At 41.6% G+C, this 15,345-nt stretch overlaps 1 protein-coding gene across 1 annotated transcript in view; it reads left to right on the plus strand.

Moving 5' to 3' along the window:
* Window positions 1–2,056: 2,056 nt before the first annotated feature.
* The window catches only part of slc22a7.L (solute carrier family 22 (organic anion transporter), member 7 L homeolog), a gene marked incomplete at its 3' end in the record, with an annotated part of 32,225 nt that continues 18,936 nt past the window's right edge, over window positions 2,057–15,345 (plus strand). Inside the window, 4 exon segments of the mRNA NM_001092498.1 lie at window positions 2,057–2,473; window positions 4,481–4,584; window positions 5,707–5,861; window positions 6,464–6,698. Coding sequence (NP_001085967.1) covers window positions 2,096–2,473; window positions 4,481–4,584; window positions 5,707–5,861; window positions 6,464–6,636 — 810 coding nt within the window. The 5' untranslated portion in view covers window positions 2,057–2,095.

A 15,345-nucleotide genomic window follows, 5' to 3' on the forward strand; every position in this document is an offset into this window, starting at 1 on the left:
ACAGTATCCCTTTAAGGAAAATTAATAGAGGGGTACGAATCAGAGCTAGGTTATGCACAAGGCTTCTTATTCTCCTTCAGTTCTAGGGAACCTATAGACTCCATTTTATCCAAATAATCCAAATCTTTAAAACTGATTTCCTTTTTCTCTGTAATAATAAAACAGTATCTTGTACTTGATCCCAACTAAGATATAATTAATCCTTATTGGAAGCAATAATGTTTACATGATTTTGTAGTAGACTTAAGGTATGAAGATCCAAATTACAGAAAGATCCGTTATCTGGAAAACCCCAGGTTCCAAGCATTCTGGATAATAGGCCCTATACCTGTACAATATAAACAACAATTAACACAAAGTAGAAACTGTATAGATTTGCGCTCTGCCTTACTTCCTTCTCAGTTGTATGCATCAATCCTCTCACAGAGATGTACCAATCATCCCAGGATATCCACTAAAAGTTGAAAAAGAGGAGAGCACTCATACGCAGATTAACCGCTTGTGATTATTTATTATTCATGCTGCTTTACACATCGAAATATAGATACAAATAAAAATATATAAATATACCCAGTAGATGTGGAACAAAACAAAATAAAATGCACCATTGTTTCCAGGAAAGAAAAGTTTTTACTATATCAAAGTAAAAGAAAAGGGATCTGAGAGTCATATGCATAACTTCAAATATGAAGGAAAATATAGATCTGATCTTTATTTTTGGAATCAAATATCGTAAAGTGACCACGTATTTTTGAAAGACTCCTTGAAGGGATACCGTCATTGGAAAAAATGTTTTTTTCCAAAACGCATCAGTTAATAGTGCTGCTCCAGCAGAATCCTGCACTGAAATCCGTTTATCAAAAGAGCAAACAGATTTTTTTATATTTCATTTTGAACTCTGACATGGGGCTGGACATATTGTCAGTTTCCCAGCTGTCCCCAGTCATGTGACTTGTGCTCTGATAAACTTCAGTCCTTACTGCAGTACTGCAAGTTGGAGTGATATCACCCCCCCAGCAGAACAATGGGAAGGTAACCAGATAACAGCTGCCTGGTAGATCTAAGAACAGCACTCAATAGAAAAATCCAGGTCCCACTGCGTCACATTCAGTTACATTGAGTAGGAGAAACAACAGCCTGCCAGAAAGCAATTCCATCCTAAAGTGCAGGCTCTTTCTAAAATCACATGACCAGGCAAAATGACCTGAGATGGCGCCTACACACCAATATTACAATTAAAAAAAAAAAAATATACACTTGTTGGTTCAGGAATTCAATTTTATATCATAGAGTGAATGATTTGCAGTGTAAACAGTGTAATTTAGAAATAAAAACAACATAAAAATCATGACTTCCGTTTAAGTTAAGCTTCATTCATTTTTACTCTTGCAGCTTCCTGCCAACTCAGCTGATTAGGGTAATAAATTAGATCTGTTACCGCTGGAGATTCTTTAACCAATATTTGTTCTGTGTATTCGCTTACATTGAAAATCATGTTTTTGTTCAGTTTCCGTTGCATGAAATATTCTACAAATACAAGAAAAAAGGTAAAAACAATAGGAAAAAATAAATGACCCATAAAATAAAATTGCCCACATCAAGGGGTTGCCTTCCCCGTAATTGTTTGGCACAGTGGAATGTGGGCAGCTGACCTTGTGTAACATCCCATGCCGGCTCATGTGCAGTGTCATACACGGTACAGCTAACAGAGCTTCTCTTCCAAAGCGACTGTGTCCAACCCTACTGAAGGGCTGTCAGCTGGCACAGTGATGCTTCGCATTGCTTAGGGGGCTAATCTCATTTGTCATGGTGGTGAGATGCGCTCTTACTCCTAAATACTGTACAATGAGCCTGCTGTATGATCTGCAACCCAGCTAGGAACTGGTCTCATGACAATCTCCAGGACAGTAGGAATCAAGGCTATTACCAGGGGAAATAAGAGGAGGGCTGAATGTCTCTTCCTATGGAGAGACACAAACACTGTTACACAAGAACAAACCAGCACTCCAACACAGATAAACCCCCGCCAATACACTTGTTTGTTGGTTTGGGCAGCATTAATACTGAATCCAGTGACTCCTTGCTCCTCTGCATCATGAGGTTTGAGGATGTCCTGGCAGAAGTTGGTGTATTTGGTAAGTTCCAAATATCAATTGTCCTGATTCTCTGCCTCCCAAGAGTCATCCTTCCTCTTCATTTTCTACTGCACATCTTCATCTCGGCGGTGCCACCCCACCACTGTGCCATCACCAGTGAGGGCAAACTAGGGAATTGGAGCCGAAGGGAAACTCGACTACTCTACATTCCACAGGAATCAGATGGCACCTTCAGTTCATGTAATAGATATTCCCATCCTCAATTTCACCTGCTCTTTAACAGCTCAACGGGACAACCCAACGGGTCTATAGTACAAGGTTGTACAGAGGGCTGGGAGTATGACCTGTCCACCTTCTCGTCTACCACTGTCACACAGGTAAGGTCTCATTCGTATCTTGATATCAATCACTGTCACCCAAAGTAGGATCTAATTAGTACCTTTATATTAATCACAGTCAGACAGATAGGGTGCTTTTGGGCACCCATAATTGTGCTTGGAGGGTTTTAGCAAATTAGGATTCACAAGAAAGTGTAATTTTTTTGATTGAGCGTCCTAAGATACTGTAGAAAGAAAGCATCTCTGTGGCAAAGGGATGTTGTTAAAGGGTTAGGCATGAGGTAAGGGGGGGGCAATTAGCATATTTCCATTGTATAAAATACACAGCAGGTTCTTTCTTTACACTCCTCAATTCTGCCCCAACTCCTTACAGTTAGTGACTGAGCATTCTGATAATTATTTATGTGATGTGTCATTTTAATTTTAACATATATCACTTACATTGTCCTATCCCAATCATTAATTTGGGGGATCATTAATCCATGTCCAAACAGCATTACCCAACATCCCATAGTTTAAAAAGCAAATTTCTATGTTGCCCTTTATCAAACACCGTGACTTCAGCTTTTTGTACTTTGCACACTACAAGTTACAAGTTAATATGGCAGGTAGAGTGACAAAAGAAATGAGTAAAAAGGTGTGATCTTGGAAGCTGGAGTATTCTGGAAGGAAGGCACTCTGATCCACTAGTCCAACTCACGTATTGGAGCTCACTTTCCAGAAGAAGGCTGCCTGGAAAAGTTTTTAATTCAAGTGAGAGTATTAGGAAGATCTCGCTGAGCAGAAAGGAAGCAGGAAGGTTACCTGTCTGTGTAAGGAACTCCCAGAGGGGCCGGGGGGCTGCCTGCAACTGCACGGAGCAGAGGAAGCCTGTGACCAAGTGATAAAAAGTCTGAGAGACTGAGGAAAGCCAGGAGGCTGAGCAATCCCCCAAAAGGAAGTATTGTGGGTACAGGGGTGACCCCAATACATAGTCCACAAGGGGCCAGTTTAGTGAGATAATTCATCAAATGTATGATGGTAGTGCCCAGTGGACAGGATCTATGTTTATGATTTGTGTTTTTGTATCCTGGAATGGTCATTCCTGTTTGTAAATAAACTGTCTAAAAGAGAAGAAAGTTTCTGTTGTAAATCTCGCAAACTTACAAAGGTTAAAGGAAAATATTCACCCCAAATCTCACCCAAACTGACTTTCAACACTAAGAGGCACATTTACTTAGTTTGAGTGAAGGAATAGAATAAAAAATACTTCGAATTTCCGATGATTTTTTTTGGCTACTTAGACCATCGAATTGGCTACTTTGACTTCGAATCGAACGATTCGAACTAAAAATCGTTCGACTATTCGACCATTCGATAGTCGAAGTACTGTCTCTTTAAAAAAAACTTTGACCAACTACTTCGCCCCCTAAAACCTACCGAACATCAATGTTAGAAGGTCCCCATAGGCTTTCTAACAATTTTCTGATCGAAGGAAAAACGTTTGATCGATGGATTAGAATCCTTCGAATCGTTCGATTCGAAGGATTTAATCGTTCGATCGAGCGGTTTTTCCTTCGATCCTTCAATCGTAGGAAATGCGGTAAATCCTTCGACTTCGATATTTGAAGTCGAAGGATTTTACTTTGACGGTCGTATATCAAGGGTTAATTAACCCTCGATATTCGAACCTATGTAAATGTGCCCCTGAGTGTTTAGGTATATTTAGGAGAACTGATAGGTATTTTGCCCATATCTCAACCACAACTTGCCTCCAGACTGAGCCCCTCTTCCAATAATCTAGGCATCCTTGGGTGGGAGCCCCACAGTTTAGGAACCACTGTTGTAGGAGAATTACATTCTTCTACTTAGCTGTGGATTATGTTTACTTTAACTGACTGTGTGCACCACTTTTATGTTTCTACCTTAAGCACATTAAACTTTGCTATTTATATGGACATATTGTGGCTCTTTCATGGAGCTAAGGTATATCCATACAACAAAGTATCTACCTACACACTCTGTAAGTATAAGGTGCAACATCTATTATTTCTACTTTCTTACTAGTGGGACCTGGTGTGTGAGAGAAAAGGATTAAATCAGGCAGCGGCCACTTTCTTCTTCATGGGACTTACTGTGGGATCAATCATCAGTGGATACCTGTCTGATAGGTAAGTACTTCTCAGTCTTTGTTCACCTAGTCCCAAGCAGAAGAGGTTTTACAAAGCAACAGGATGTCTGCTTTATAAGTTAAAATATAACTTGTATAGGAAAAATAATTATGATGAAATGAACATGATTGACCATTACACTTTACCGGTTTCATGGCATCCTACTACTTCTGAGGAAGGAAGAAGTGGGCTGCCAAAAATTGAACTAAGATCTCTAAGCAATTGCTGCTGTATTCCATTATGCCCTGGTGCCTTGTTCACATTTCCTTTGGGTGAACATTTATGTACTATATACTGTGTCAGCCAATGGTCCATTGGTGCCTCAATAGAGAGGGGCTAGAAACTCTGACTTCTTAATTGTATACACAATGAGAAAAGCACTGATTAAGCACATTGTTTTTATGAAGTGCTTCATAAATTATTTCCATCATTAGATGAAACCACAGTTTCAAAAAAAAAATAATGTAGGATTAGTCTTTGCCTGTAAAGCAATCAGTTCCTCATTTTCTATCGTTGCTGTTTTCCAACGCTTGTCATTGTTATCTGCAAAGCACTTATTCAGAAAGTTATGAATTACTGGATAGCCATCCTCCATAGAGCTCATTTGAGCAAATAATTTGCATTTTTCAAAATGATTTCCTTTTTCTCTGTAATAATAAAATAGAACCTTGTACTTGATGGTAACTAAGCTGTGTGAATTCATAGTGGTGACAAAACAATCCTATTGGGTTAATGTCTTAGCTACATGTATTTTAGCAGACTTAGGGTATAAAGTTCCAAATCTTGGAAATAACCCTTATCTGGAAAACCCCAGATCCCAAGCATTCCAGATAATAGATCCCATACCCATATTTATATATTTTTTTGAAAGCAGCTTCTGACTCCCCTGACTTGCAGTTAATAAATGTTTTCTTTTTCATTTCTATTAGCTTCCTTATTTCTGAGTTACCCCACGTGGAGGGTGGGGGTCCTTCTTAAGAGAACAAACTGAGAACAATAATGATTTAAGATAATTTTAATTGACACCAATTTCGCTTCTGTGTTTTTAGTTGCAAACCTCCTGCCCCAATCTGTGCCATAAGTATTGATCTTAAGGTGATTTGCTTTCTCTCTATTGTCCAGGTTTGGGCGCAGGAAGATTCTTCTTGTCTCTTTCCTTATCAGCACCGTGTTTGGCGTAATGTCATCTTTCTCCGTGTCCTACATCATGTTCTCCATTGGCAGATTCATCTGTGGAGTCGGCCTCATGGGAATGACTCTAATCTCCATCACTTTAGGTACAAGGGTAGATTATATGACTTGCATTTGCCTCGTCCACCTCGCTGGATATCTCCGAGCCTCCTTTAAATTCAATACCTTTGCCAATCTCAATCCTGTATCTCCCCCAGCATCTTCATTTTACCTCTGAATCTCTTCCTGTCACCCCTTCATATGCCTCCCAGTCTCCCTCAGATATTTCTCTGTTTCTTGCAGCTACTCAAATCTTTACCAACAAATCACTATTATCTCACCTAGCCTTTCCCCATTTTGTATTTCTCTCAACCTACTATTGTATCTGACCCAGGCTTCTCTCCCAGCTTGTCCTTTTATCTTTATCCACCTGCCCTTGTTTCACTCCCAGCTTCTTCATCATATCTATTTAAGCCCCCACCATGAATCCTACTGTGGTCTCTGGTTCTTATCTTTAATGTCTCTGAGCTGCTCCCTCATATACTCCCACATGGCAGTGCCCCATGCCCCCTATCCCCAATAACCAAACCCCTGTATCAGTTGCAGGCCAATGATCTGTATACAAATTCCAAAAGGGCTGCTTTAAGCTTTATATTGTTTTTCTGTGGAGCTGTTTAGGTCTATATCCCCTTGATTTTTTTCGTTACAGCCTTGGAGTGGACAGATGTGGCGCATCGCACATTCTGTGGTACTATCACTAGTCTTTCATGGACTGTGGGCTACATGGTTTTAGCCCTGCTGGCCTACTGCATAAGGGACTGGCAATGGCTCCTTTTAACTGCCACTTTGCCTTGCTTGCTCGGTATCGCCACCTGGTGGTAAGATCTCATACTATAGCTGTAAATGCATTCTTGTGCAGATTGTACACAATCTCGTGTGTGTGTGTGTGTGTGTGTGTGTGTGTGTGTGTGTGTGTGTGTGTGTGTGTGTGTGTGTGTGTGTGTGTGTGTGTGTGTGTGTGTGTGTGTGTGTGTGTGTGTGTGTGTGTGTCAGGAGACGCAAGTCTTATATAGATTATATTTAGAGACTATATATCTTCCACTACATGAATTTAGAGGGACAGATGCTGCTGAACCTTGATTCTGTTCTTCTCCAGGATGGAAATAATTATTGTCTTGTCATTTGGAAATAGTAAAGTGACTTCAAGTTCGTAGACTTTAAGCTGTTCAGGCAGGGACCTCATTCCAACCGAGTCCCTCCAAGTGATCTCTGTCTGATATAAGGGGGTCACATCCGATGTCCCATACTCACTCATGAACCCACAGTGAATGAACACTTAAATAGTGGCACACAGATCAGAACACTGGCGTAACTATAGCAGAAGCAGACCCTGTGGTCCCTGGGGGCCCCGTGGAACAGGGGGTAGGTTGTCGTTTAAAGATGCACCAGGCCCCGACCCTCTGAATATTTGTTTGCAGAGGGGCCCAGTCCAGTCTAGGTAGTTCACTGGATCAGAATGAGAATAAATACATTCATTTCTTATAATTAGCAACATTTCTAATCTGCACCGTATAATCTCCTCCTATAGGTCTCTATTGTCTACTTTGCTTTTATTCATTAACTTTTATTCCATATTTATTAACTCTATTTTTTTTAAATTAGTGGTAATTAAATGTTTATTTGATAAAGTGTCTTATATTAGTGGTCGCCCAGAGAACTGGTTTGTTTTATAAGGGAATCACCTGTTTTACCACGGAGACCCCCTAATTTTATCCTTTTTAAGGTACGGAAATATAGCAGGGGGGCTGTTACCCCAATGTTTCTATACATCTGTAACTTTGTTATGAGCTAATGGGGACCAGCCTGAAGGCCAGTTAGGGGGAGATTTGGGGAGAGTGCGTATTTCTGTCCTGGGTACCCCTGGAATTATAGCAGGGTAACAGTTACTCCAATGTTTCTATATATCTGTAACCTTGTTATGAGCTAAGGGGACCCAGCCTGAAAGCCAGTTGGGGTGAAATTTGGGGTGAATGCTTATTTGTGCCCTGGGTACCGCTGGAACTATAGCAGGGTGACTGTTACCCCAATGTTTCTAAATAGCTGTAATCTAAGGGGGTGTGATTTGGAGTGAGGGTTTATGTGTACCTTGAACACCCCAATATATCTGTTACCTTGATATTTGAGAAAAAGCTCTGACCAAATGTTGGGGCCCAAATAAAGGACTGGCAATAGATTAAGGTCTGTCAATTCCTAGGTGGGTCCCTGAATCAGCACGATGGCTCCTTACACAACAGGACCCCCGTGCAGCTCACATATACCTTTCTAGATGTGCGGAGATGAATGGGAAACCAGAATTCAGCAGAAAGATATCTCCAGAGGTAAAGTCCATTTGTCGGGATGAGTAAAGTACATACAGTATAAGACTACACAGATCTACATACAGTATAAGACTACATAGATCTACATACAGTATAAGACTACACAGATCTACATACAGTATAAGAGTTTATTGCCAGTGTAATAATGTGCATATTTATTTTGCATGGTCCATGGGCACTGGGTATGTACTTGTGCTCCATGTTGGTAGGCTGATCCAGCTGACATGTGCTACCCGCATTATCCTCCCATTGCAGGTGTTGCAGAAAATGGTGTCAGTGGAAAGCAAAAAGTACAATTTCTTGGATCTGGTGAGAACTCAGCAGCTAAGGAAGAACACCATATGCCTTGGAATTATGTGGTATGTGTCAGCCAATGAGAGAGGGTGTTATACATTATATGGAACACAAACTTTACAGACCAAACTGGGAACTGCTCATATATGGCCCATATCAATATATTTAAGACAGCGACATTTTGTGCATACTGCTACTAAAAAATGCCTTACCCTTTAAACAAAACAGGGATTGTTTGTCCATATATTGCAATATATTTAAGCTGGCCAACTACGTCAAAGTCATCCCATATCTGGTCACAGCCTCATTGCACCCCCGCCTAATGGTTTTAAAAAATAGTGGTGAGCACAACATTCCCTTGTTTAGCTCCCACCCTTCCCAGCTATAGTCAGGTGATCCCACTGGTGTCTAATAAAAGGGCAGCCAAGTTTGGGAGTTTTACTTTGAAAGCAGCTAGTAAGTTGCAGGTAAAACCTAGTCCCTTTGTAAAATGTATAATGAAGCAATAGAATTCTTAATGAATCAGATGAAAATGAAGTGTAGGACTGGCCAGATATGGGATGACTTTGACGTAGTTGGCCAGCTTAAATATATTGCAATATATGGACAAACAATCCCTGTTTTGTTTAAAGGGTAAGGCATTTTTCAGTAGCAGTATGCACAAAATGTCTCTGTCTTAAATATATTGATAATGGGTTGAGTGCAGAGGACTCTTGTATTTGTCTATATGTATTTTGTGGTCACAGCCTCATTGCACCCCCGCCTAATGGTTTTAAAAAATAGTGGTGAGCACAACTTTCCCTTGTTGTGTATATATATATATATATATATATATATATATATGATAAGATTCTTTATTTGTCACATGCATAATTATACAGGTACAACATTCAGTGAAATGCATCCTGATCCACTTTTTCAGACTGTGCAAAATTAAACATACTAGTTAAATACTACAACTAAGTACAAAAGGATTACCAAAAAAATAAGAATTCTAAGAAAACGTTTAAATTAAGTATAGTAGCAGAGCAGATGTAGTGCAAGATGAACTGTGTTATTTACATAAGTGACAGTGAGTGAAGATTGTATAAAAATGTAAAAATATAGAAAACCGCACAGCAGTGCAGTACGGTACACAAAATAACCATATTACATGAAGTGACGGTGAAAGAAATGTAAATGGACTGTACTATGAGAAAATAAAAAAAGAACAGTGCAGTAACAGTATTAAAGTGCATAGTATGTGAATTGTATAGTACTGTATTGTGGTGACGTACTGTAGGTCAAGTAGGTGCAAGTAAGAAAAAGAAAGGGAGGGGAGATTATGGGTAAGGTATCATGAACCATGTTATTTACATAAGTGACACTCAGTGAAGATTATATAAAAAATATAGAATTATAAAAAAAACAGCAGTGCAATATATGACAATATAAAAATCAGTAGTATAATACTGTATTGTGGTGACATAATGTGTCACGTAGATCAAATAGGTGCAAGTGAAAACAAGAAGAGGGGGAGGGATATGGGAGATTATGGTTCAGCAGTCTAATGGCCTGGGATAGAAACTCCTTTTAAATCTCTCAGTTCTGGCCACGATACTACAAAACCTTTTCCCTGATTTAAGTAGGTAAAACAGTCCATTATTGGGATGTGATGGGTACTTTAAAATCTCGAGGGTTTGGGTCCTGCATCTCTTGATGTAAATGTTCAGCAAAGTTGGAAAAGCTGACCTGCAGCAGTGTTCTACTGAACGAATCACTCCCTGAAGGGCTTTGCGGTCCTGGACACAGCTGTTTCCAAACCAGGATGTAATGTTCTGTGTTAGGACACTTTCCACAGCACCAAAGTTGTAGGCTCTTCGAAGAGACCCCAAACTTCCTCACCTGTAGAAGATGTAACAGACACTGCGTTGCCCTTTTGATTTGAACTGGATGTGTTTAGACCATGTCAGGTCTGTGCATATTATGGGCAGGAGACAGAGCTGAGCGTGGCCGGGAGCAGACATAGCAGGGGCAATATTCTCCTCTCGTGGCATGGAGGCCGCTGGTTGCCTGGGTTCTGCCATAGGAGACTGGCCAGAGCAAATATAGTTATGTGGGCACAGCAGACCCACAAAGCACTGGGCCTGAAAGTACAAAGGAAATTCAGTGATACAACTTGTGCTCCCTACTGCCTAATACAAGCCCCTATGGTATCTCTCACAGGTTCGGCGTGGCCTTCAGTTACTATGGGATTAGCTTCAAGGTCACTGGCTTCAATCTCAACCCCTTCCTCACCCATTTTCTTTTTGGGGTTGTTGAAATCCCAGCAAAGATTGGCGTATACTTTCTACTGGACCGGATTGGACGCAAGATGTGCCAAGGGGGATCACTGTTGCTTACTGGGACTTTCATAGCCATCGCCAGCCTCACACCCACTGGAAACTCAGGTACATTTGATTAACGGGGCCAAGTTCCTATCTGTCCAGTGAACCAACACTCTCCCTATGGCGTTCCATTACCCTTATTGGAGTAGCCCTATACCCTTGTTATGCCCCCTGCCTTCTCTGGTGTAAGAGGTGCTAGTGGTTGTGCTGCTTTTTCTGATCTCAAGTGGTCAATAAGGGGCACCAATGTTTGCTCTCGAGACTGCATAGATGATCCTTACCCTTCCCTGGCTGTTAGGGCTCCCTTTATGAAGGTAAGTAGCACCCAGTCCCACTAACAATTGCAAACTAAAGACTGGAGTCGCCTATTCGGGTAAATAAGGGACCAAATGGGTAATAATAGTGACCTTTCAGTGGCAATGTGACTGAGGTGAAGGGTGAGTTCAGTTATCTTACTACTTGCCACCTATCCTATGCTTTGGGTTGGAATACTGGCAAGTGGGTGGAGTTATATGAGAAGCTGGGAGTGACCCTGAAAATATATCACAAATGGTCATTCTGGTAGGTGGACTGATTAGTGGCACTGCTGCCTGGGGTGTTAATAGGTAGAACTAGTAACCCAGAATTATGTTCTTTATAATTCTCCTTTATAAGGGTCCCCTCAAGGGAAAATTATATGAAATGAGTTTTGCATTGCTTGGGGGTAAATAAATGTTAGTAGAATTTCCCCTCCCTCCACATTGATCCATGACCCCTGCTCTCCACAGGTCTGGAACACTTACGCACAGTGGTGGCCATCTTGGGAAAGTGCTTCTCAGAAGCTGCATTTACTACTGCATTCCTGTTCACTGCTGAGCTGTACCCCACTGTACTTAGGTATGTGGCACCCCTGGCACAGGACACTCACTAATTATAGCCAGGACTCATTAATTACCCATAACTGCTCTTGGTGTAAGGACCCAAAAGATCCTGCCCTGAAACTGTCAGGGTCAAATGTCATACAGGAGATGCCTTGATAGGTTCCTTAACCGTTGCCTGGGGTGGAGTTAAGGTGGCAGCAAGTTGGCAGGGGATTCTGGCACATGGTCCTCAGGTTGCATTGATCATTACTAAGACACTAGGGAAGTGTCTGTCTATGAATTTGGCACTTGACTGGAACAATAACTGGAACAGCACTGACCCAAGTGGCTTATGATGCCCTCTTTTCCATCTACAGACAAACTGGCCTTGGCTTCTGCTCCTTCATGACCCGCTTGGGCAGCGCCGTGGCTCCGCTGGTCATCCTGCTCGAAGATGATTGGCTATTCCTGCCCTCTGTGATATTTAGCTGCGTGTCCATAATCGCCGGAGTCTGCGTTTTCTTCCTCACAGAGACTACTTTCGTGCAACTCCCTGAAACCATTCAGGATGTGGAGATGGGCAGGTACACATGGGCACTAGCAGGGCATTGTCTGCATATTATAACTATCACTATTGCAACAGCATGTTATTTAAATGAATGATTACGATCAGCATGCCAGTACCAAACCCAACCCAGAGTATTCTCATACCTTGTCCTTCTGGAAATAATACCCCAAGCCACAGGTTACCACTAACTGCCCAAAACTTACATCTGCATAATGTGCTCTGTGTAGTCATTGTGGGTCTTGCTTTGGCCTATAAATGTTTCTCCAGGCAATATGTTCTGTAGGCAGATATGCGGAATATACACCCTACTAGGGGAAAAGGTCCACTATATCTAGAGATGTAATGATCAGTGAATACAAGAAGGTAGGTCCCCATAGGCCCCATGTGTGTATGTGAATATACACTTATCCTCCCCCAAGACCCAAGCAGGGTTCCATGTCACTTGCCCTACCAACACCCTTTTGCACTCATGAGCGCTCTGGGAGGAGCTTGTGGATGAGAATGAAGTCTGATAGTGCCTGGAGAAACCTTGTAGTGAATAAGACTGTGTTCTGTTCTGCAGGTTCCAGAGTCTGGAGAGTGGAACCAATGGGCACATCTCCATCGCTGCTAAATCTCCTGGGACAGACACAGACAATACCCCCTTTTTGGTCACCGGTGTACCGCCTACTGTAGCACGGGACGCACCTTTCTCTGACTGCACAGACGAACCAAACAGAGACTCTCTGGCTCCCAAGAACTCACCTTGCACAGTCGAAGAAGCTGCCCAGTAGGAGCCGGGACAGACCAGGAGATGGGGGAAAATAGTTGTATTTAATCTTGTGGGCAGAAATGTGGCATTTACTGACCTTCCTCACTGAGGGTCCTATGGTGCTAGAGAATTGATTGGCACAATAAAGCAGAATGTCTGGTAGTGAAAGAGTTAAAAAGATTACCAACCAAATAAACCTCCATACAAGGGAAGACACCCCACCTGTGCCATGTACAGTTTGTACCAGATGCCCGTCTTGCCAACAGCAAAGCTTGGCACGTGTCTTCTCCCATCTGAACTAGTTAGGGATGCACCGAATCCAGGATTCGGTTCGGGATTCAGGATTTTTCAGGTGAACCCGAATCCTAATTTGCACATGCAAATGAGGGGTGGGGAGGGAAATCACATGACTTTTTGTCACAAAACAAGGAAGTAAAAAATGTTTTCCCCTTCCCACCCCTAATTTGCATATTCAGCCAAATCCAAAATAGTGGATTCTGTATATCCCTAGAACTAGTAGAACCTCTGCACTTACAGTACATCTGTAGCACCAGTAGCCACCCCAGTCCATATAGAAGCCCCCGATGTGCCCTCATCCTAGCCCCATTTACACACAAGCACTCTCTATTAACTTAGCCCTGCATGTTGCCCCACATACTGCCCCTCAGCATTCCTCCCGTTTGCTCCTACATCTGCTTGGAGTAGTATTCCACTAACATTCCGTAGGTGCCAGTGTTTGTGTACAATTTCCAGGGGCATTTTGTTGCTTCTGTGCCCCAGGATAATTGCACCAATAAAGATAGAATACTCGCACCCACCAGAACACAAGAACCTGGCCCTTGTGGAACCGCTTCCCTATTCAGCAATAGATCATGGAAATACTTCTGTGCAGTTGGTCTGTTTTAATACCTACATACCAATGATAAGTGGTTGAAATGTAAGGTTTACAGAAGTGCCAGGAGCCCACTAGGGTTAATACTGGGAGGTCATACAAAATGAATCAAAATAAAACCCCAGTTGATTTCAGGGGGGAATTATGAAGATTATTATTCTGAGGGTAAATGGAGGGCTGATGAGAGGAATGCGCTGAGCATATGAACGTGACAAGCTACAGTCCTGCAGAATTGCGATGCCCCTTTTCTCAATCTTGTCCCCTCTTCTCCCTCAGGTGCAAAGTAACCCAGTTTGTTTCAGTATCCAATATGGCCGTTTGTATCTTTTCTGCCCGCTTGTCACACTGGAACGCAAACTGCTTCAGATCTCGGTAGCATCTGAGTTCTTACACAGCAATCTAAATCCATTGTATTCCACAGAGAATCTGCTGGTAACCTGTGCCTTCTTTTCTTTCAAAATGAATGGTTGCCCCCATGGCTACACAGCAGCCTCATTATATGAACTGTAGTAACATTTCTGGGGTAAACTCATCAGTTTTACCAGTGCAGGGCAACACTACATTCCCAGCTTAGTTACTCTTTGTACTTTCTCTATTTCATTACTGCCCCTTATATATTTATATATAGTGATCATATCACCCTAAACTGTCTCTTCTCCAGTGTAACCAATCACAACTTGACCAGCCTTTTCCCATAACTGATCCCTTCCATTCCCTTTATCATTTTAGTCGCTCTTCTCTGTACTTTCTCTGTTTCATTACTGCCCCTAGTATAGTAAATAATGTACCCTGTATTGTAAAATATATAGTGAATTAAGTACCCCCTCTTGTAAATTATAAGGATATTATGTTACCGAGGAGTTTCATGATACAGGTCATGGAACTCCTAGGTGACTTCTAATATTCTCATATTTTGCAACTGGGGGAACTCATACCTCCCAACATTTTGGAAGTAAAAAGAGGGAGAAAAAAAATTTTCTCGCACATAGCGCAGCAATTTTTTGGACCACACACCCCTTTCTGTGGCCACACCCCCTATTTACCATGTTTGTTTTACAAAATTTGGCAGGTTTTGAAAGTCTGAAAATATTTCTCCTTATCTAAACTGTGTTTTTGTGTCTCAAAATTGTTACAAAGTATCTTATTTGCACCTGTTAGCTGTTCTGGGCTCTCTGCTAAAAGCCAATTAAGTGAGAAACTTTGTTTCTTTTTCTGGCTGTTCAGTGCATAGAAAAGAGGGACTTTCCAGAACAAATGAGGGACTGCGGGTTGAGCTGTCAAAAGAGGGACTGTCCCTCCAAAAAAGGGACAGTTGGGAGGTATGAACATTTATTATAATACACAAGTTTCAGTGAGTCATGTGACAGAAATGACACCACAATTCACCGTTTATAACTGATAACATCAGAACTCACGGTTTATAAGGACATAATTTACAGGATATTCATGGCTTTTGTGTATTATAAGTCACCACAAGTGTTTTTATACGCCATGGAGCTCTGA

This window comes from Xenopus laevis, chromosome 5L (genome assembly GCF_017654675.1).
Source record: "Xenopus laevis strain J_2021 chromosome 5L, Xenopus_laevis_v10.1, whole genome shotgun sequence".
Lineage (NCBI taxonomy): Eukaryota > Metazoa > Chordata > Amphibia > Anura > Pipidae > Xenopus > Xenopus laevis.